Genomic DNA, 24857 nt, shown 5'->3' on the forward strand with positions numbered 1-24857 from the left:
GGTTTTTTTTTAAAAGCATAAATAGAGGTGAAACTATAATTCTGTGAAATTACTCATTAGCTTTTACAGGAAAGATCAACTTATTGGAATTTTTCATAATTGCCAAATTCGCTCTGGGCTTTCTACTACACAGTTCTAATCTCTATGTTGAGAATGGAAAAAAGAAAAGGTATCGAGACATCAAGGGAAACAGGGTCAGTTAAAGAGCTAGACTTTTGTTTTTTAAGATTGAGTTTTTAAATTGAAATCCGTATTAACTGGGTCACATATTAACCTTCTGCTGAAAAAGGCATGAGGGATACAGACAATGGCCAGGAGGTTCGACCGAGATTTCATTATCTACTATCTTTGCAACTCCAACTAGGTATCAGGTGAATTAAGGGGAAAACCGATTTCTACATCCTGTGGATGTGATGAAATTGATTATCCTCAGGCAGAGCAAAGAAGATGGAAAACAACTGTGCCGCTTCACATCTGTGCATCTGTCCTGCCCCGATAACTGTTTATTTGTACTGGCTATTGACAACATTTTTGCATCATACAGAGGTTTTTTTTTTATTGAGCTTCAAAAGGAGAAACAGAATGCATCTGTTTCTAGGGAAACCTGAGCTCGGAGGCTGGAGGCTTTGATTCAAAGAACGCATCCCTACACACATGGTGGCCCATTGTATAGTAACAGCCCTCCTCCTCATTTACCTTATCCCGTTTAGAAAATTAATGCCACGATGTGAGATGATTGTTGATGCTCATTATTAAATCATTTATTCATCCCACACAATGATTCAGAATTATTCATTAAGCTTGATGGAAGGAAGCTGGGTGTTACCTCCATGGTGGTTTGAGGAGGGATGTGCTCTTTAAAAGGATATTTTATAACAACACAATTATCATAATTAAAAGCTACCCTGATATTCTGATAAGCTTTTGACATATTTTTGAGTACTGGCATTTTAGCACAAGGAGATAAATGAGACTGAAATAGTATTAGGGAATAATATTGCTGTGGGGAAAAAAAGCTGGAGGCAGTATTAAACACCATCTGCCATCATCACCCCCAATTTGATCATGGTCTTTAAGTTATGAATTTCACAAAATGTCACCTGAACTTCTGGCTTTCCAAAATGAGTTCAAGAATTACATGGCTGTGACCTAAGCAATCTCCAGCATTACTGAGTCATGGGGGCCTGCATTCCCCATGAGAGCCCATCTACCTGTGCTCCCAAACCAAGCTGGCCCCTCAGGCTGCCACGGAGCTGTGACTGCATCTGATCCCAATATCTTCCCAATGCTGCTGATGCTTTGTTCTGAGTTTGAAAGGCCATTAAGCAAAGGGCCTGGTTTGGGAAGCCACTCAAACTGACAGGTGACTGCAGGAAGGGCACCCTTCTCTCTGCTTTTGCCTGGTCAAGCAGGTCTAAGGGAAGATCCTAAGGCCAGTGACCAAGAAGAGCACGCCTGCCCATAAGTGAAGGTGGTACCTGATGGGAACAGCAGGGGGCCACTTGGGAAGAGAGCAACTGACTGCTGGGTGAGCCTGGAAAGTCAGCATGTGGGTCGGAGCAGAGTCACACACATGGTCTGACCCAAGACCGAAGGACCAGGAGGCTGCATGATGTGTGCCCGACACTGGGAACACACCACGCAGAGGCTGCGCCCGGGAGTTCCACCGAGTGGGACCTGATCTGCTCTGTGCCAGGTGCACAGAGGGTGCTAAACAGAGAAATGAGCTGGACTGGTTGGCCACTGAGGGAAGGAGCCTGCATCAGAGGTTCATCTTTCACTCATTCCACAAACACTGATGAAGCATTTATTATAGGCTAAGACCTGAGCCAGGCCTCCCCTGCACTCAAGGAGTTGAGAGTCTAGGGGGGCTTCAGACAGGTTGACACTTACAAATGCACTGGGAGCAAGGGAAGCTGAGGAAGAACCTGGCAGGGCAGGGCTGGGGCACCTCATACAGAAAGTCAAGGCGGCGTTGGCCAGATGAAATGGAAGAGGCAGAGACAGTGACAAAGGGTGAGGACAGCCTTATCCTATGTATGAAGGGGCCTCAGAAGGGTAGATGCTGTTGGGCTACATACTCCTCTGGATGTAGTGGAGAATGGACCAGAATGGGGCAAGAGTGGGGCAGGGGGACCAAGTCAAAGCTGTTGCTACCACCCAGCTGAGAGGCAATGGTGGCCTAAAGGAGTGGACAGGCTGGAGAGCTATTAAAGAGGTAGAACTAAAGGCACATGAAGTATCTATCTTCCTGGGCAAGGAGGCCCTACTGGAGAAGAATCCATCAGAGTTCCAGAACCAGAGGCCGTTAAGAGCTAGTAAGATTATTTACAGTAGCCAAGACATGGAAGCTACTCAAGTGCCCATCAATAGACAACTGGATTAAGAAGATGTGATACACACACACACACAGACACACACACACACACAGGAATATTAGCCATAAAAAAGAAGGAATACTGCCATCTGCAGCAACATGGATGGACCTAAAGACTATTATGCCCAGTGACATAAGTCAGACAGAGAAAGACAAATACTATATGGTATCACTTATATGTGGAATCTAAAAAATAATACCAGTGAATGTATATGCAAAACAGAAACAGACTAACAGACATAGAAAACAAACTTGTGGTTATCAAAGGGGAGAGGGAAGGGAGAAGGGACAAATTAGGGGTATGGAATTAACAGATACCAACCACTATATATAAAATAGATAAGTAACAAGGATATACTGTACAACACAGGGAATTACACCCAATATCTTGTAATAATTTATAATGGAGTATAATCTGCAAAAATACGGAATCACTATGTTGTATACTTGAAACTAACACAATATTGTAAATCAATTATACTTCTGTTGAAAAATAAAGAGCAGATAAGAAAACTAGTCCCTCTGCTCTGTCTCATGCTCAGCAAGCAACCTCCTGATTATAACTCGGCCTCCCATGCTGTTTTGCCTATAGGAAGAGACTGCACTGTTAGGGTTAAGGGGAGGATTTCAGCCTTGCTCTAAATTAATAAAATGTAAAATAGATAGCTAATGGGAAGCAGCCGCATAGCAGAGGGAGATCAGCCTGGTGCTTGGTGACCACCTAGAGGGGTGGGATAGGGAGGGTGGGAGGGAGATGCGAGAGGGAGGAGATATGGGGATACACGTATATGCATAGCTGATTCACTTTGTTATAAAGCAGAAACTAACACACCAATGTAAAGCAATTATACTCCAATAAAGATGTTTAAAAAAATTTTTTTATAGGGAGGGTGGGAGGGAGGGAGACGCAAGAGGGAAGGGATGTGGGAACAGATGTATATGTATGACTGATTCACTTTGTTATAAAGCAGAAACTAATAAAAAAATTTTTTTTAAAATTTTTTTTAATTAATAAAATGCCATTCTGGTGGTAGATATCAGTCTCTGTGAGCTGTGGCAATTGGAGCCCACCTCCGAGACACAGACCAGCTCTGGGGGTGCCGACAAATCCTCCCTGAGCTTACAGGGCTGCAGGTCTGATGGGGGAGGTGGCTGGTGCATCCCAGATGCGATGTCACCCTCTGGGGTTCCTGGGGGTGGGCAGCAGGATTCCCCCGAGGATGCCCTGTTAGAGCTGGGGTCGCCCTCTTTATAAACGCCTCCAGGTCTCAGTATCTGGGGCTGATCCTGGGCTGCATGTGCTCCTTCCTACAGTGGGAAACCCAGAACCCCATGCCACTCAAGGATGTGGCTGACAACAAAGAGCAGCCAGGGGATGGCATTCGCATCATTTAACATTTGATATAAAAGGAATCATTTTGGTGGCACTAAGTGTTCTCTCTGGCATTATTCTCTGTTACAAAATAGTCTCCGCGGTGGTGCTGATGCCATCTTGACACTTCATTTCCTTGTCAACAAAAACAAAAAAGGTTGGTTTTCTGCACCAACTGAAGCATGGCATAAAATTTCAAAGGCTTTGATAAAAGTTTTCCAACTTCATCTCCATGGAACAGTTGGAAAACGTCTCCAATTATGCAGGCTTTTTGTAAAATGTCTCGAAAATACAGAAGGGCCTATTGTACTTTTCACAAGTAAATGTGAACACATTTAATGCTCAAAGGTGAAAAGAGTGCCAGGATTTTTTTTTTAATGAATGCTTGCTACTTATTGGGTCAGGCCCCCTCCCTCCCCCTCCCCCCTAACAAATAAAGGAATGTATTTATATTTTAGAGGCGTTTGATGAAGTACACTCTGGAAAGATCTGAAAGGAGGCATTAGGACCAAAACAAGAGACACAACAGCCGTCAAAATTGGAATCCTGCCAGGGCAGTGGTAACGCAGGGAAGTGGCTGAGAACGCGCCATTTCTCATGAGAGGAAAGCTGCAGGTGCTCCCAGGAGGAGAAATGAGGTGTGTGGGCTGGCGGTGCACACAGCGCCACCGGAACTGAGATCTCTAGAAATGGAATGTCCTCATTGTGTGTGTGTGTGTGTGCTCACGTAAGTGTCATATGTATGATTAGCTTAAAATTCACAGCAGGGTAAGATCTGACTAAACAGATTTCTCCTCTTACTTCTGGAGAAGAACTCAGTCCACCTCACTAAAGGGACACTGATGAGGCTCCAGGACCTGCCCTATAGCCACGTTCCAGGATTTCCCGGGTTACACCGAATACTGGTAGGGGTTGGCTCTTAAATATCATCTGCCCTTGGGCAAGTTCCTGCTTCCCAGAGAAATGAGAAAAGATACTCCTGGCGTCTTCCTTTGCCTGGGGCACATACAGCCACGCTCAGACCAGACCCACCTGGTCCCCCCGCCCCCCAATAACCCCCAACCTGCAGGGTCCCCATGCTCAGCTGTGAGCAGCTATGACTTCAGTACTCAGCTTGGGGCTGTTCTAATCCTGTCCAGGCCCCTTCTCACTGAATCCTCACAGCCACCCCATGAGAGAGCTACTTCTGCTACTCCTACTTTACAGACGAGGAAGCTGAGGCTCGGAGGGCAAGGCAGCTCATCTAAGGCCACACAGCCGTGAGTGCCAGAGCTGGGATTAGAATCCAGTCCTGCCCAAAGCCCCATCCTCTCTCCCCTCTGCCAGGCTGCAGAGGGGCATGAGAAGGACCTGGACACCTCCTCTCCAGATCACCCTTCCACCCAGACAGCTGGGGCCCCAGGCCTACCTGCTTGGGAGAACTTGTCTGCCATCTCCTTCCGCACCAACTTGGTGAGGTTGAAGTAGTCGTCATCCTCGTCGATGCTCCGCAGGAACAGCGGGATGTGCTGGAAGACGATGGCGTGCTGGCACTTCTGCTGCCCAGCGATGCTCAGCTGCCGGTCCAGCCACTGGTCCTGGGCCTGCTTCAAGGTAGGGCACATGGAGGCATCGTATAAGAACTGGGAGTTGAGGATGAGGAACAGGACGCCCCCAACCCAGAAGCTGAAATAGTCATCTCCCCAAGTCCGCTGGAACTCCGCGATGGTCTCGGGGGTGGGGACATTGCCCACGTCATGGTTGCCGCTGACAAGGACCAGTGGGATCTCGCTGTCCACGGTCCTGAGCACCCGCTGCAGGTCCTCCGTCTGCTCCTTCCGCCAGGGCGTCCCTGGAAGAGTGAGGGTCATGTCCTGAAACGGCTGAGGCTGTTTGTGTCTTTATAATATCAAATTAGAGAATAATCTAGAAATCCACCCAACTGGACACATGGAAACTGCAAAAAGCAGTCATATGTTAAAAACAAATCAACAAATGAGGTGGGAACTTCTGTCCTCCTTCCCCTGGAAATTCAGTGTCTAACTGGCCATCGGACCCCAAATTGCTGATTGAGTGATGGTGTAGAGTCATTCTAATTGTAAATATTAGTGAAGCTGAATTTCTATCTTTTATTTAGAAAATAAATATAAATAGTTGTGACTTTTCTGCCCTGTTTCAAGGGGTCATCAAATGCACCCCTGAGGTGTATGGACCCAGCTCTGAACGCTAACCTCAAACGACAGCTATTTAAGTTTTTCTTACCATACACACGACCGTGCAGACTGTGTGACCACCTTTATGGGAAAAATTCTTAGAATCCAAATGGCTACATCAACTGGCATGTGTATCTTGCCAAACCTTCCCCATACAGGGGAAGAGGCATTTTATATTCTACTAGCAGTGTGTTAGAGGGCAGGGGCTCAATGCCTTAATATGAAGCACATTCCCCCTGGCACTCAGGAGTCAGTATGGAGATGATTATTTGCACAAAGAGTGGGTTCCCTCCGCCCTCAGATTCCCGGCTTCCACGCTTCCTGTAATAATGTATTAAAACCTTAATAAATGGGCTTTGAGATGACCAATTTAATTCCAGATCTGTTTTTTTTTTGGTGCTAATTTATTCAACAAATGTTTATCGAGTATTGACTATGTATAAGGTACTGATTTAGCTACCAGGGTGAGCTGTGAGTCAAGGAGACACAAACCCTTCCTTTCAAACTAGTGAGTCAGACAACCTGTCAAGTAAATTACAGAAGCACACCCATCTGTATCAGATGTTATTAAGCATGATTGAGAAAAGCAAAGCGGGGAAAGGACATGATTCCTGAGAGTCCTGAGGAATAAGCTCAGCATCCTGCAAAGACAGCATATGAAAAATGATGAAAGAGAGAAGCCCACCTTCACGAGGGATGATAAAAATTCACCTGAAAAATGCTGCCATGAGCAGATGAAAATTATACCCCACATTTCATTTCCATCATGAATTAAAAAGAAAGCAGCAAAGTCTTTACAAAGCAATTACAGCTAAGAAAGAAGAACATAAAGCAGAAATAAAGCAATTCAGTTTAGATGGTCAGAAAACAGGCAGATGTGAAATAGGAACTGGTAGAACTAACTCAGGAAAGAAAGAGAGGGAAATGACAAAGCCACTTCAGAAATTACAACCACAAGATTAGCAGTGAGGTCTCCTTTCCAGCAAGTATATGCCTGCTTTTCTAAATACCCCATGAGAGTGTGTACAGAATGTGCGCGCTCTAACTGTTGAATACAGAGTCCCTCATATTTCCACTCCATCAAACTTGTTAATGGGGTGATTCAAACCTCCTATGTCATTATTCTTTGCTTTTGGCCTATTGATCTGTATCAGTTTCTGAAAGGCCTGGTTAGGTCGTCACTCTAATTATGGATCGATCGATTTCTCTTGGTAATTCTGCCAAGTCTGGTGTTCATTTACTTTTAGCTATGTTGTCAGACACTTAAGAGTTCAGAACACCCATATCTCACTGAAATATTTTTATATTTAATCCTAATAAAATAAATAAATGAAGAGAAAATAAAGAGGTAGATCTGTATGGATGTTCTGGAAAGATCTGTAATATATATTAAATATATATTAAATATATATTTAATATATATTAAATTAAAAAGGTAAGACATGGAGTAGAAAAAAATCACACATAAATTTTAAAAAGGCTTACACATATTCATATATTATGGATAGAACTTCTCCAAAGATGCAAAGGAAACTATCAACTCTGGTTAAATCTGGGAAACAGAAGCGGGGAGTGAAGGAGACTTTCACATTTGATTTAAAACCTTTTATACTACATTTTTAAAGTTCCTTCCTTTCTTCCTCACTTTTTCCAAGCTTATCTATCAGTTTCATTTTAAAAAAGAATTAAATTTTAAAAAGCTTATGTATTATTTTCATTTTTAAAAAAAGAATTAAAAAAAAATCCTTAGCCTCAGGATCCTAAGGGTTAAAGAAAATTTAGGGGAGGCCAGTCAGGCGGCTACATTACCAGTAGACCCCAATCTCGGGGGTGAGTGGAATTTACTGGGGAAAGGCTGGCTGATCCCCACAGAAAGAGCTCAGGCGAGGGGAGAAGCAGGTCCTGCCTAGCACTGGGGACCAGGAAGCCTATCCCTCGGTGGTGCTGGGGATTTGCCTACAGACAGCATCTGCTTCCTCACTGGTCTGGGCTGGCCCTGGGGCTCCTGGTTTGAAGAGGCCACTGACTGATGTTGTTTCCTTAGCTGAACTTGGATTGTGGGTATCTGTGTTGACTCTAAACCCCTCTAAGACCCCACTGGTCTGTTCTTTTCCCATGTGAACAGACTGCTAGTTAGAGAGGATGAATCCTTTATGGCCTTGAACATGATAAACCATCTCAAAGGGACTCCATGAACCAACAGTAATTTATCACTACTTTTTGCAACCAGTTTTCTAAAAGACCCCAAAACTACCACAATTGTCTCCTTCTTTCCACTGACTTAGGGATTTTCTGACACTCAATACTAGCCAATATTTACCGAGCACTTACTCCAGGACAGGCACTGTTCTAAGAACTGTACGTGTATTAACTCAGTTGACAACCAGTGGAGAACTTGAACTTGGTGCTCCGGCTCAGAGTGCTGCCTCTCGTTACAGTGCCCTGGTCACAGTGTATTATGAAGTCCTGATCCACAGGACAAGGACTTTATAATACACTGGGGTGCAGAGTGTCTCTCATTCTTGATTTTCAAAAGACATTTCATCACAATGCTTCATACACTGACTGAGGCAGACACAAAGAATGTTCAAGTAGCTAATGACCATACACAGAAAAGTTTAAAATGCGCACCTCAGAAGACAGACTTAGGGGCTTCCCTGGTGGCGCAGTGGTTGAGAGTCTGCCTGCAGATGCAGGGGACGCGGGTTCGTGCCCCGGTCCGGGAAGATCCCACATGCCACGGAGCGGCTGGGCCCGTGAGCCATGGCCGCTGAGCCTGCGCGTCTGGAGCCTGTGCTCCGCAACGGGAGAGGCCACAACAGTGAGAGGCCCACATACCGCAAAAATAAATAAATAAATAAATAAACAAACACATATAACTAACTGCATGTATGTTAATTACACATGCATCACACTGCATGTACGCACACACACACATTTATGTTTCTAATCAGAAAGTCATTAGAACTGAACAAAACTGGATGACTTTACATAGATGCTGGACAAGCCCAGACGTCTTTGCAAGGCTCATCATCTTCAGGGTATGTGCAGTAGGTGTGGTGAGTACCTGGCAACATTTTTCTCCCCAAGGGATGGCACCCCAGAGAGACTGATCAGAGCAGTGTGGGACCAGGCTTTTCTCATCTGTGGCTTTTTCCACTGTGGAGAAGGAAGCCTTTGCCCTTAAAAAACAAATATTGGATTCTCTTCCGTATTCTTCTTAACTGTCCCTGATATCAGACACCTATGTGTGGCTTGGCTTCAGTTGCTAGCAAGCCTTTCTCAAAGAGGTGTTCAGGGTCTGTGTTCTCAGCGTTCTCTCCCAGGGATTTGTGTTGCAGCTAAAGAACCTTCTTCTTCTCGGAACTTCTGACATTAACTTGGGTTTTTGATTTTATACAGGTCTATCAAAGCTTAGTTTACAGCTCAAGATGATTAAACAAAATTATATGTTATTACTAGGATAAAACTCCCATGCCCGGTTCATTTATTCCACAATTAAACTCTTGTGGGCATGGCACATTAAAAGTAAACATCAGAATGTACCTGGGATGGCTATTCATGGAATATTGCCATAATATTTCAGAAGCAATGGTAAAACCCTTGGAAGGATGAGATGAACTCTTGGCCATGTAGCTTTCCTTAGGATTGTAACACACTGCAATTTATTGTTTATTGAGAACCCAAGTGGTTACTTCATTTCCAAGAACAGAGGTGTCCATGTTATTGCCATTTTCCACCCCCAGACTAGGGCTCCAACTCCTGAAGGGAAAATAACCACCATGCGTCACTTAAAGTATATCTTAACCAGAAGTGCAGGCAGCTACTGCAGAAATTTTTGTGCGCACCTGCCAAGCACAAAACACCATGATAATACACATTTGTTTCCCCCTTTGGGGGTAAAGGAAAACAGAAGATGCTGCAAAGTACTGGAGAATATAGCCTGGTTACAGAAAAGATAGAACAAGAAACAAGCATTGAACTCACGTGCTTCCATTTCCCTTGAACCACCCACCCCAGCCAGCAACACGTAGTGATGCAAAATCCCACCAGCAGATTACTTATAAGAACCATCCACCTCTGAGACCTTCACAGCATTTTCTCTCCTCTGTGGAGGTCGTCTAAAGAAGAGATACTGTGAAATGATTTCAACAGGGTTATGAATCTGTTCACTGTTTTAGTAAGAAGTTTTTCTTCCTTTTTTATTTTATTTTATTTATTTATTATTATTATTTTTTTGCGGTACGTGGGCCTCTCACTGTTGTGGCCTCTTCCATTGCTGAGCACAGGCTCCGGATGCGCAGCCTCAGCAGCCATGGCTCACGGGCCCAGCCACTCCGCAGCATGTGGGATCCTCCCGGACCGGGGCACGAACCCGTGTCCCCTGCATCGGCAGGCGGACTCTCAACCACTGCGCCACCAGGGAAGCCCTCTTCCTTTTTAAAATACAAACAAGGAAACCAACGTTCTCTGCAGCAAAGCGACAGGAAAGGATGTTGCTTAGTTAATGAAAATAAGACCTCTACATTCCCCAGTCCCTGAAGGCACAAGAACTCAAACGAGAACTGATGATAATACACTCAACCACTGGCAGGAAAAGTTAAATGAAATAGTGGAAGAGTAGAGAAACAGTCAGGTGAGGTAATGGGCCACTCATCCAGGGGGATCTAGGGTGGACTTCCCAGTTCAATACCAGCAGCAGCGGAAAGAACAACAAAATCAATGCAGCCCTCGAGGAAGCCCATGCTGAGCACTTACTTGCAAACCAAACGACTTCTCCAGCTGAGGCCGGCGCAGGGGAGGCAGGTGACTCAGCCTGTGATGGGGAAGGATTTCCTGGCAGAGAGACCGCTGCTGCTGCACTTTGTCCAATCCTTTCACACCCACAGAGCCTCCTGCCTGCTCCAGCTCTTAGGTGTATCCTCCCACCTGGGACCTCGCACAGACCCTGGCTTCCCCACGGCACCCCCAGGCTGGGCTGTTAAGTGATGGGTGGTCTCTAGCAGCATTTTCTTGGCACAGTGAAGATGCCTGGTAGATATGTGTATGGATTTGGTCTAATTTGACTGAGTACAGAAATTAATAGGAGGGGCTTCCCTAGAGGTCCGGTGGTTAAGACGTAGCCTTCCAGGGGCTTCCCTGGTGGCGCAGTGGTTGAGAGTCTGCCTGCCGATGCAGGGGACACGGGTTCGTGCCCCGGTCCGGGAGGATACCACATGCCACGGAGCAGCTGGGCCCGTGAGCCATGGCCGCTGAGCCTGTGCGTCCGGGGCCTGTGCTCCGCAACGGGAGAGGCCACAACGGTGAGAGGCCCGTGTACCGCAAAAAACAACAACAACAACAAAAAAGACGTAGCCTTCCAACGCAGGGGGTGCGGCTTCGATCCCTGGTGGGGGAGCTAAGATCCCACATGCCTCAGGGCCAAAGAATCAAAACATAAAACAGAAGGAATATTGTAACAAATTCAGTAAAGACTTAAAAAAGAAATGGTGTACATCAAAAAATCTTAAAAAAAAAAAGAAATTAATAGGAAGATACTGGGATATGCATGGAACACCCATTTCTCGTCCCTCCTCTTCCTAATTTCAGCAGCAGGTTATCGGCGGGGCAGCCTTAGAACCCTTGCTCCTCAGTCCAGGCCTTCTGACAAGAACAGAAGTCCAGCAGCTTCTCCACCCAGTTCCAAACCAACTTCTACACACACACACTGTTCCTCTGGTCTTCTAAAGTCTCTTTTCCTAACAGAGTTGTGGGCAATTTTTATGCAATTGAAGGCATGACGTATGGCTTCTTGCAATCTGTGAAGCTGTAAACAGGTAGCAGCATCTGCCTCTTATGGACTGAATTGCTCCCACACCCCCAAAATTCATACACTGAAATCCTAACCCCTGTCCAGGAAAGCTAACCCTTTCTCCTCTACTTAAATTCCTCTCTACCCATCCTTCCCGCATCCTAGAACCGGCAAGACCATGTTTCCTCTCCCCTAGTTATAGCTCACTGCCCAGAGGACCGCAATACCCTCCTGACCGGCCCATCTGCCACGAGCACCCCTGGACGAGCTGTTCTCACACAGCCATCGGCATGAGTTATTTTTCAGCCAGGCCACCAGCGTGTTGAATCATTCACCTCTCCCGATCACAAACTATTCAAAGTTTCATAAATTTAATCTCATCTTCTTATACTTTATCCCATCTGATCCTCACATTGTCCCTTTGGTGGCCCAATGGATGGCCTTGTGGCACCTTACGCAAGAGACATCTTCTGAAAACCCTGCCCAATTCACAACGTGCATATTTCCAGATGATGTGTGAAACAGAATGGTACTTCTTACCAGCTGAAGTGTCCCTGCCACTTTGCAAAAGCAACCAAGAGTTTTGCATTTACAGTAAGTCCCCTACATAGGAACCTTCAAGTTGTGAACTTTCAAACATGCTAACATGTGTTCGCATGTCCAATCACATAAGTTAGCTCACGTGTCTGGCGCACACTGTCACGAGCGTGCATCCTCTACAAGTGGTTGTGCTTTTGTGTACTTTACTGTATAGCAGTGTATAGAGTACAGTAGTACAGTATCTTTATTTCAAGCCCAAGATGTCCAGAAGCAAGCATGAAAGCAGTGGTGATGTAGCTGGTACTGCTAAGAAGTGCCAAGCAATAATGATGGAAACAAAAGTGAAAATAATTGAGGGAGTGGAGTGACAGGAGGACAGAGAAGTAACTGAAGCACTGAAGAGATTCACGATGCAGGAAATGCAAGGGGACTTTCTTTATTTGAGGAGGCACTGTTAGTTTTTGAGGCACAGGACCCGAACACAGAACGGTACATGAAGGTGGCAGCAGCCATTCAGAATGCAATCCAGTGCTACCGTGTCATCTGTGACAAGAAAAAAAGAGCTACGACCCAGACATGACTGGATCGTTTCTTCAAGAGAGTAGATAGAACTGAATCCAGCAGGGAACCAGACCTGTGCCATCAGCATCAGGCGTGGGTGACATTGCAGCTCGCCCTCCATCTCCTGTTGCTGACGATCCTTCAGCTCTACCATCTCCCACCTCCTCTCCCTCCTCCAGTATCAGTAACTCTTCTTGCCTGTTCACTCGATGACAGCCCCTGGGTGCCAGCTGTACTACTGTACTTTTCAAGGTGCTATACTATAAAATTAAAAATGTCTTTATTTTTTGTTTGATTTTCATGTATTATTTGTGTGAAAAGTATTAATAACTTATTACAGTACAGCACTATATAGCCAATTGTGTTAGGCTAACTTTGTTGGACTCACGAACAAACTGGACTTAACAGACATGCTTTTGGAATGGAACTCGTTCGTATGCAGGGGACTTACTGTACTCATCAATGGCTTCACCAGCTCTAAAATGGCACGGTTCTTGACAAAGGTTTGATTTGAAGGGATTTGTATTACTTCAAAGCTAAAGCATAAAGAGAGGCTTTTTTTTTTTTTTGGGTATCACACTATTTGGGGTTCACATAGCATCCATTCCATTGTTCTGTTACCACTGTTTACAGGCAAGCAAACCAAGGCTTACTGTAGTCACAGGGGGAGGGGATGGGGCGTGAGGACTCAGAGCTGAGCTACATGGAGCCCAGGGCTCAGCCATGGAGGACTGGCCTGGGAATGGGACCATCAGTGGGGCTCACTGCTGGGGACTCAGGGAGTGGGGAGACTCGGCGCTCTAAATCTCACTCTGTGACCAACTGGCTGTGCTCTTTTGGCAACAATCAATCATAAACATGGCCCTTGCTATCATCAGTGAGGGTTTCTATCTGCCAGGGCACCAAGGAAAGCACTTCACACATAATATTTCATCGTGACAACAGTCCTGTCACCATGACACCACTTCTTACTTAACTGTGTGCTGCCCTCATTTCTCCAGGTATAAAGTAGCAATAGGAAACTTGCTGTATCTACTTTCAACGAATGGAAAAAAACAAAGAACAACGACATGGCAATCCAGTGGTCTCACTTCCACTGCAAGGGGCATGGGTGCGCTCCCTGGTCGGGGAACAAGATCCTGTATGACAAGCAGTGTGGCCAAAAACCGCACACAAAAAAACCAATGACATAACATGTACACAGCTAGGTGTCCTGGATAGTGTGAGGAATGAGGTGGACACAGTCCCTTTCCTCATGAAACTCAGTGTGTGTACACAAGGCTATGCTGGAGCCATCAGGAGGAGGACACTTCTTCCACTTGGTGCTGAGGCCCATGCTCGTAGCACCGATCAGGGAACCATCGATTCAGTAACAATAAAGAACAAATAGCCCTCAGGCTTTCGACCATAAACAACTTGACCCCTGGGTTTATGAGGTACGGTTAGTACATCCAAAGGTGTGCCAAATATAGGGGGATTCTAGACATTCTTGAAATATATCCATTTAGTCCATTTAATCATTCAGACAGGCACTGCAGGTCGTGGTAATAGGGAATATAGAGCAGCAAATCCTTTGACCAAAGCATCAAATCTGCCAAAGGGAGGTCGCTGGAATTGTAGGGGAGATTCTGGGTATCAAAGCCCATTTTTTTAAGCACTCCATTCTGATGGAGTAATGTCATTTCTCCAAATAAAGATGAGGCTCTACAGTTTCTGAATTCGTCATAATTCTTCACTTATGAACATTATAGTATGGATTTACTAACTTGCAAAGTTTATAAATTATCCCCTTTGTAGCATCCAACAGTATTAAAAGAAAAGGGGAAGACACTAGAATTATAAAACTTTTTTTAACCTCTTAGAGTGGTCCTCATTTTAAAAATGTACTGTGGGGGGGACTTCCCTGGTGGCACAGTTGTTAAGACTCTGCACTCCCAATGCAGGGGGCCCAGGTTTGTTCCCCAGTCAGGGAACTAGATCCTACATGCACGCCGCAACTAAGAGTTTGCATGCCACAACTAAAGAGCCCACATGCCGCAACTAAGGAGCCTGCCTGCCACAACTAAGACCCAGCACAACCAAAGAAATTAAATAAATAAATAAATAAATAAATATTTTTAAAATGTACTTTGGGGACTTCCCTGGTGGCGCAGTGGTTAAGACTCCGCAGTCCCAATGCAGGGGCCCGGGTTCAATCCCTGGTCTGGGAACTAGATCCCACAGGCATGCCACAACTAAGAGTTCGCATGCCACAACTAAGGAGCCCGCCAGCCACAACTAAGACTGGGAGCAACCAAATAAATAAATTAAATAAACAAAATAAATATTAAAGAAAAATGTATTGTGTGCAGAAGTTCGTTCATAAACTGGCTGTCTGGAATGTAACTAGGGTTTGTCACAGAAATAACACTGTAATTGGTGATTAGATCTCAGGCCAAATCACAAAAACCCAGTTTTTTTCATCACAACACAGATGAATGTACTAATTCAACTACATAAGAGTTATGATCAAGCTTTTCTCCCTAGCCACTCTGTTTACTTTCTAGTAAAACATTTGAGATTTCTGTTTTTGTTGCCAGATTCTGTGTCTTTTCTTCCCTTCATAATTCTCTTACCAGCTAGCATAGGAAACTAACCACTATTTATACCCATAGGTAACAACGACCATAAGGGAATTTAATATACTAGAGGAGAGAAATGTATTATGTTTTTGTTTTGGTTTTTGGTTTTTTTTGCGGTATGCGGGCCTCTCCCGTTGCGGAGCACAGGCTCCAGACGCGCAGGCTCAGCAGCCATGGCTCACGGGCCCAGCCGCTCCGCGGCATGTGGGATCTTCCCGGACCGGGGCACGAACCCGTGTCCCCTGCATCGGCAGGCGTACTGTCAACCACTGCGCCACCAGGGAAGCCCGAGAAATGTATTATGTAAAGTAGTAAGTATATTAAATGCATCTGATTAGAGGTTCGATAAAGGTATAATCGTGGTTATTTATACTTCGAAATATTATTTGTTACATTAGTAGAAGTAAGCTGTATGAAATTAGTGGTTTTGGGATAACATATCTCTGATATATGATGAAGCAGGGAAGATAAAGATAAAGGGTCTGCAGGCTGATTATATTCTTGAGACTCCAAAGAAAGAGTCAGGTAAGCCAAGGTCACTATTTGAGTTTGACCAAGTGAAGCATATAACTCTCCTGGTTACTCAAAAGCTCACTCTATAAAAAGAAATAACAAACATAATATCAGCTCTCATTCATGGAATTCTTACCACGCGCTAATTAGCACCTGCATGACTGCACCCTGACAAGCCTGTTACTTTACTACAACACGAGACACATCTGGTTGATCAGCGGACTGGGGCCCCTCCTCATGCTAATACTATTCTAATGAGTAAAACCATATCAGATGAAGTGAACTGTAACCAGGGGATAAGAAACATAGTCGTGCCAGTTCTGTGATGCAGGAGGGATGGATAAAGAGGAATTTAAGCACAGGACAAAGGGTTAGCTCTCCTGAGGAAGAGCCTGAGTGGTAAATGGACAGGGACATCCAGAGTCTGGGAGCTTGGGAGCATCTCAGGCACTGAGGGTGCCTGTCACCTTGTCTGCCTCATGGTCACCACCACTGTCAGCAAAGATGTCTGGGACTCCTTGCTGCCATACTGCCCTGCCAGTTGCCATCTCTGCATAGGAAGGAGGTCCCACAGGGGGCCCAGAGGGTCAGTGGGGGTCAACATACACCACTGGTTCTTTGGGGAAACATGATCTGACTCCCAATTCACAGCTCTAGGAGTTCCACTGTGCCTCCTGGCCCTGGTGTACAAACCAAAATGGTGAAGAAGTTTCAAGGGCAATGGGAACACCTGGGACACACGCTTGGGATATTACAAGATTAAATGTTGCGATGCTGCAAGGTTAAATGCTGGGATACTACAAGGTTAATGTTTGGATACCACAAAGTTAAATGTTGAGATATTACAAGGTTAAATGTTGGGATGCTGCAAGGTTAAATACTGGGATACTGCAAGGTTAAATGTTAGGATGCTACAAGGTTAAATTCTGGGATGCTACAAGGTTAAATGTTGGGATATTATGAGATTAAATATTGGGGTATTACAAGGTTGAATGTTATAGTATTTGGATTTACCTAGACTTGGACATTATTTGATCAGCTTAAAAATCCTAAATACAAGAGTATACTCAGAGTTTTACAACCTGAAGAAAAAAATTTAAGGGAAAGAATCCTAACAGACTATACCTTCAGTTTGTGTTCGTTATTAATCACTATATATGATAAAGACATGGAATCATAATGATCTTATTATTGTGTTCACAATGCAGACAGCAGAAAACAATGTCTACAGTAGCTGTGAAAGGCTGAGAGTCACAAAACCACGTTTTTATAAAACCATTAAGCAGAAATGACTTAGAAGAAACACAGGGATAATTATGTTTGGTGAGACTGAGAGAGCTAAAAGCCATCTTAAAATCATAACAGAGGGGCTTCCCTCGTGGCACAGTGATTAAGAATCTGCCTGCCAATGCAGGGCACACGGGTTTGATCCCTGGTCCGGGAAGATCCCACACTGAGGAGCAGATAAGTCCATGCACCACAACTACTGTGCCTGAGCTCTACCGAGGAACAGATAAGTCCGTGCACCACAACTACTGAGCCTGAGCTCTAGAGCCCGCGAGCCACAACTACTGAAGCCCACGCGCCTAGAGCCCGTGCTCCGCAACAAGAGAAGCCACCGCAATGAGAAGCCCGCACACTGCAAGGAAGAGTAACCCCTGCTCGCTGCAACTAGACAAAGCCTGCACGCAGTAACGAAGACCCAACGCAGCCAAAAATAAATTAAATTAATAAATTAAAAAAAAAAATCACAACAGAGGCTTCCAGTTAAAGATGGTGGATTGAAAACACACACTTAGCTCTGTTCCTTCCACAAACCCTACTGCAAAGACAGTAAAGTTCCCAGGAAAGAGATAACAGGGGAAGAGAAAACAGCCACAGATATTTGGAAACCAGAAAGCAGATGGACAAGTGGTAATGGGCTAAGCCTATTCATAAAGTTAAATATTCATCTGGCAGTGGGAAAAGTCAAGAAGCAAATGGCTTGGTACAACCACTTTGGAAAACTCTTTGGTGGCATTTACCAAAGCTAAACCTACATCTTCCTGATGGCCCAGCAATTCCACTCCCAGGAATACACTCAAAGAAAATGAGTGCACAGGTCTATTAAAAGACATGAACAAGAATGTTTATGGCAGCTTTATTCATAGGAGTCCCAAAAGAGAAATGACCCAGATAACCATCAACAGTGGAATGAGTAAATAAGCTATGATATAATAACTAGATGAATACTATATAGCAATAACAAAGAACTAATTGCTGCTACATGCAATAACATGGATGAATCTTCAACATTATGTACAGTAGAAGCCAGAAGAGTACATACTGTATGGTTCTGTTTTTATTAAGTTCAAGAACAGGCAAAACCAACTGATAGTGACAGAAAGGTTACTGATAGAGAAGAGACACGAGGGAGGATTCTGGCGTGTGGCAAACGTTCTCCATCTCTGAGTTGTGGCTAAGGGTGGACTCACATTTTCAAGCTCTTCACTTCGCATTAATTGCATTTCACTTTATTTATACTAAATCTCAGTTTTTAAAAAAAAGTAAAGAAAATGAATGAAAAGAAAAAAATTTGCTTTGGGATGTCCCTGGTGGCACAGTGGTTAAGAATCCACCTGACAATGCAGGGGACACGGGTTCGAACCCTGGTCCGGGAAGATCCCACATGCCGCCGAGCAACTGAGCCCGTGCGCCACAACTACTGAGCCTGAGTTCTAGAGCCTGCAAGCCACAACTACTGAAGCCCGTGCGCTCTAGAGCCCGCACGCCTCAACTACTGAGCCTACACACCACAACTACTGAAGCCCACACGCTCTAGGGCCTGCGAGCCACAACTACTGAGCCTGCGTGCTGCAAGTACTGAAGCCCACACGGCTAGAGCCCATGCTCCAGAACAAGAGAAGCCACTGCAATGAGAAGCCCGCGCACCGCAACGAAGAGTAGCCCCCGACTTGCTGCAACTAGAAAAAGCCTGCATGCAGCAATGAAGACCCAATGCAGCCAAAAACATAATAAATTAAAAGAAAAAAAGGCAATAAAGTTAATCAGCCCCTAATACCTTGGTGCACTGATGAGGACACAAGGTAATTATAAAAATAAAACAAAGAAAAACAAACAAAAGAACTCTGCTTTACATTACAGAAACCTCACAGGCCCAGGAATTTGTGGTGACAGGTATCCTTGGAAATGGGAGTAAAAGAGCCAAAAAAGAAAGACCTACAGACACCGATACTGGGGACAGGGGGAGCCTTCACTATGGTGAAGGTCATGGAATACAAGCCCTCCTACAAAAAGGGTCCAATCAGCTTTCTAGTGCTGCACTGGTTTTGTGTGTGTGCTACAGCCTTAAACTAGCAGGCAGCCAGGTCAACAAGACACCTAAGGAAAGTGTACAACAAACAACCAAAATGGGAGGAAACAGACTATTTGGAGAAAAAATAAAACTATCATTAATATTCTCAGAGAGGGAAAAGAAGATATTGCCTCCACTAAACAATGGTAGGATGCTATTTTTAAAAGGCATTTAATGACCAAAAAAGCTCTTGGAAATAAAAACTATGGTAGCAGAAATGAAAATCTCAGCAGAAAGCTTAAAAGATAAAGTTGAGGGAATATCTCAGAAAGTACAATAAGCAAGGAAATGGAAAAACAGGAAATAATATTTGAGGACAAGTATAGGAAGTGCAGCATCCGAAGTATTCAAGTACCAGAGACTATAGAAAAAAAATCACAGAGGGAAAATCATCAATGAAATAATTCAAAAAGATTTCAGAACCAAAGGCATGACTTTAAACAGATTAAGCAGATTCACACAATTCTGAGAGAACAATGACTCCTTACCTAACATTCTATACCCAGCCTAACTACCAAACTACCAATTTAACGTGAGGGTAGATTGAAGATATTTTCAGATATAATTTCTTCTCCAGAAGCTGCAAGAGGATATAATCCATCTACAAAGGAAAGAAAAGAGGATCCAACATGAGAGAGAGGTAGTTAGTCCCTCGAACAGGAATGGAAATCCTAAGATGACAGCTGTTAGAGAATAACCGGTCAGGAAACAGAGGGCTTTAGGAGAAATTTCTTCAAGAAGCTGAAACTGGGCTTCCCTGGTGGCACAGTGGTTGAGAGTCTGCCTGCCAATGCAGGGGACACGGGTTCGAGCCCTGGTCTGGGAAGATCCCACATGCCGCGGAGCAGCTGGGCCCGTGAGCCACAACTACTGAGCCTGCGCGTCTGGAGCCTGTGTTCCGCAACGAGAGGCCGCGACAGTGAGAGGCCCGCGCAGCGCGATGACGAGTGGCCCCCGCTTGCCACAACTAGAGAAAGCCCTCGCACAGAAATGAAGACCCAACACAGCCTACAATAAATAAATAAATAAATAAATTTATAAAAAAAAAAAAAAAAAAAAAAAAAGAAGCTGAAACTGATAGAATGCCTAATATTTTTTTAATGTATTGACATATCTTCCAAAGGTATGTGCACTTAAACCTTTCGAAGGAGAGACTGAGGTTGATCCAGTACATTTAAAAAACTAAGAAATTTTATTTTTAAAATGCAAATAAAATTTGCAGGAGAAATAATCATGGCTTATTAAATGGCTCAGCTGTGAGTAGTGTTTAAAATACTGTATATATAGATGAACTATTAGAAACACTAAATACCAATATAACCAAAATTAGGATTTAGCAAAGATGCAAATTCAATAAACAATAAGCAGATCCAGAAACAGCAGCATAAACATGTTATTTAGAATTATGTATGTGATTGTAAACAAAATTAGCTAAAATTATTGATAGTGATGGCCTCTGGGAAGTGACCAATGGGCAGGTGAGAAGTCGTAAGCTATGCTTCTCACAACATCCTGTGTATGATTTGACTCATTAATCTGTGTGCATATATAACACTGACAAAGATGAAAAACTAAATCAATGAAAGCAAAACTTTCTATTATAACTCTAGTTTGGTTTTTTTTTTGGTGTACGCGGGCCTCTCACTGCTGTGGCCTCTCCCATTGCGGAGCACAGGCTCCAGAAGCGCAGGCTCAGCGGCCAAGGCTCATGGGCCCAGCACTTCGGCAGCATGTGGGATCTTCCCGGACCAGGGTACGAACCCGTGTCCCCTGCATCGGCAGGCGGACTTTCAACTACTGTGCCACAAGGAAAGCCCCTATAACTTTATTTTTGTTTTCTATAAAATAGCAAGTCTATAACCTATATAAACCACTACACAATAATTTTTATAATTTAAAAAAATCACTTTCCTGTCCCTGAAGGCATTTAAATGTCTGGCTCCAGAAGGTAGTTCAACTCCCCGAAGTGTCTGTAGGGTCCCCATGACCCCTCCTCAGAGCAGATGAGGAAAGTGGCGGAAGCTGAACACAGAGGGTCACAAATCACAGTGGGCACCCCATGAAGACTACAAAGCAAGTGAGCCTCTGGGCAAACAGATCAGCCAGGGCCTGAGATGAAAGGGCTCCTCTGTCTTACCTGTGCTCAACCATTCTCCCACACCCAGCACCAGACTTCAGAGACCAGTCAAGGCAGAGAAATGCAGGAAATGGGGTGAGCCCTGCCAACAGGCAGAGAAGAAGTGGGGTCTTCTGACTGTCTGAAGGGTCAGCTGGGAAGACTAGAGTCACTGCCATCACAAGTATACAGATGTCCGGGAGACCCTGGGTGCAACTCCTTTTCATGGGCCTGAAAATCTGCCTCTCTGACGCACTCCATGGAACGATGATTATTTTTCCCTTTTCATCTCTTGGGAAAAGAGAGGGGATGAGCAGCCTATGACCATAAAGCAATTTGCACCGAGATCCAGGTGCCCCTTCCCCAAAGATAAATTACACGCAGTGTAGCAGTGTGTCTAATTATACTGCCTGCTTTATAGGATTGTTATGAAGACGAAGGGAGTTCATCCTTGCAAAGCACTTAGAACAATGCCTGGCACCTAGCAAGCTGTATAAATGTTAGTTATATAAATAAAATAAAATGAGGGAAGAGAATATGGCGTGTTTGCAAAGGTGTTATGAGAAGTCTCCACCCCCAGGCTGATGAAGTGTTTCTATAAGAGATTAAACAGGGCCTGGCCCCTCAGGGTCCCAGTGAGGAGAGAAAGTTATATTTGGATTAAACCAAATGGTGGAAGAGAGGTAGGCCTGGCTGGATAACATTATGGGCCATCGTTTCAGCCCCAGGGGGAGGTATAAGTACAGCAGACCACCTCCCAGCTTCGAAACAAGAGCCCCTGGGCCCTTGGAGCCTGACTGAGCTTGCTGCCCAGACTTCTGTGTTCTGACTTTGTTGCACTGAGGTAGGCATGGGAGAGTGGGGGGTGGGAGTGGGCCCCTACGTCCAGGGTGGCTTTGACCTTCAGAGAACCATCTTCCCAATCAGTGGGCTACATATCCCAGTATTGTTTAGCACTGTCCACAGATGAGGGGAAGCCTTAAATACCTTTGGATTCTGGCTCTTGTGGTCTAGAAACTTCCAGTGTTTAAAAGAATCAAAGTAAATACCCAGAGAGAAGACTACATACAAAGAAAATGGAGGAGTGACTTAGATTTAATACTCCCCCTATCAGCCTAAGAAAAATTTACTAAACAACTACTCTGGACCCAGCACTATTCTAGGCCCAAAAACAGAGATGAAAACAGAACAAAGAAAAATTCTTGCCCTCTTGGAACTTACACAATAGTGGAGAGAGAGAGACTATCAGTACAGTGAATAGGGACTTCCCTGGTGGCACAGTGGTTAAGGATCCGCCTGCCAATGCAGGGGTCCGGGAAGGTCCCACATGCCGTGGAGCAACTAAGCCCGTGCGCCTGCACTCTAGAGCCTGCGTGCCACAACTACTGAAGCCCGTGCTTCGCAACAAGAGAAGCCACTGCAACGAGAAGCCCGCGCACCGCAACAAAGAGTAGCCCCCGGCCCCACTCGCTGCAACCAGAAAGCCCACGTGCAGCAATAAAGACCCAATGCAACCAAAAAAAAATTAATTAATTAATCTTTTAAAAAGTATGCTTAATAAGTAAAAAAATGTAGGATGTTAGATGGTACTAACTGTTATGGAAAAAAATCAGGCAGGGTAGGTGTTAAGGAGAGCCGGTGGGGATGGGAAGAATTATAATTTTAAAATCAGAGACAATCTCAATGAAGAGGTGACATGAGAATAAAGACTTGAGGGTAAGACGACAAATAAGCGGAGGATCAGCAGGAGTTCAGGTACCGGAAGAAGGGAAAGGAGGAAGATGGAACAGTTTTCAGGAAGAGGGAACAGTATGTGTGAGAACAGAATGTCAAAGGAACGCGGCCCAGTGAGGAAGCAAAAAGCAGTTGGTATGGCTGGAGGCCAGAGTGCTCAGGGGAGAGGGACAGGAGATGCAGCAGGCAGGGCCACATCAGGCAGAGCCTTGTGGCCCACCTTAGGGACCTGGCTGGATTCCAAGAGCAATGGGCAGCCCCTGAAGGGTTTTAAGCAGGGATGGGCATGTTCAGGACTGAGGTTTCAAATAAAAAAGAACTAAATATTGCCATCTGTAGCAACAGGGATGGACCTAGACATTATCATACTAAGTGAACTAAGTCAGACAGAGAAAGACAAATACGTGGTATCATGCATATGTGGAATCTAATTTTAAAAATGATACAAATGAACTTATTTACAAAACAGACTCACAGATTTTTTTTTTTTTTTTTTTTTTTTGCGGTACGCAGGCCTCTCACTGCTGTGGCCTCTCCCGTTGAGGAGCACAGGCTCCGGATGCGCAGGCTCAGCAGCCATGGCTCACGGGCCCAGCCGCTCCGCGGAATGTGGGATCTTCCCGGACCGGGGCACGAACCCGTGTCCCCTGCAACGGCAGGCGGACTCTCAACCACTGCACCACCAGGGAAGCCCCAGACTCACAGACTTTGAAAACAAACTTATGGTTACCAAAGGAGAAAGGGTAGGGGAGGGATAAATTAGGAGCTTGGGATTAACATACACATACTACTACATATAAAATAGATAATCAACAAGGACCTACTGTAGAGCACAGGGAACTCTACTCAATATTCTGTAACAACCTATATGGGTAAAAATCTGAAAAAGAATGAATATATGTACATGTATAACCGATTCACTTTGCTGTACACCTGAAACTAACACAACATTGTACATCAACTCTACTCCAATAAAATTAAAAACAAACAAAACTCTCTGGCTGCAATGCTCTTACTGCCCACAACTTTTCTGAAGAATGAAAAGTTAACAGAGGGTCTAAGTTTACCCTTGCCTTACCAAAGGATTCTATTAACCATGTGAGGCTGCAGGGACCAGAGGGGCCGGCTAAGCCACAAGAAGAAAAGGGACACTGGAGATGGGTGGCAATGGAGCTCGAAGCCAACAGATGGAGACCAGATAGGAAACAGCGGAAGGGAACAGCTGGAGGAAACATGTGAGGAATTTTCTGACTTCTTGGTATTCATCCTCTCGGTGTCAGGGGACACCTGCCTGCAAGACTGAAGGATCTGGCTGGTTTTTTTAATATAAAACTTACCAAGGAAAAGTCATCATGACAATAAGAATGACTGATGCTCATCTGTGATAAATTGTTAACATGGTATTTGATGCAGTAGAGGACCTGTTAGCAGACGTGTCAGGATGTGGGTTATTCTTCCTTTAGAAAACGTTAGCAATTCAAGGCTCACATCACAACATCCATGAGATAATCCAAACATGTATCAATAAAGGAGGGTATGTTTGGGGAGTGGAGGGTGAAGAGGGGTTCCTTAAGCTATGGATATGGAATGGCACCCTTCCATTATAAATAATTTTCTATAAAGAGCCAGATGCGGTGCCAAAGGCAGGAATAAAGGAATGCACAACTCAAAGGCTGTGCTCACTT

General features: G+C 44.6%; 1 protein-coding gene across 4 annotated transcripts in view; it reads right to left on the reverse strand.

Annotated features, from left to right (window-relative positions):
* The window catches only part of CPPED1 (calcineurin like phosphoesterase domain containing 1), a gene marked incomplete at its 5' end in the record, with an annotated part of 117755 nt that overhangs the window by 35661 nt on the left and 57237 nt on the right, over positions 1–24857 (reverse strand). For all 4 annotated transcript variants that reach the window (XM_079719271.1, XM_079719273.1, XM_079719272.1 and 1 more), the window contains one exon: positions 5158–5580. In XM_079719271.1, the coding sequence (XP_079575397.1) occupies positions 5158–5580 (423 nt within the window). The remainder of the gene's footprint in view (positions 1–5157; positions 5581–24857) is intronic.

Source organism: Hyperoodon ampullatus (assembly GCF_949752795.1).
Source record: "Hyperoodon ampullatus genome assembly, chromosome: 14".
NCBI lineage: Eukaryota > Metazoa > Chordata > Mammalia > Artiodactyla > Ziphiidae > Hyperoodon > Hyperoodon ampullatus.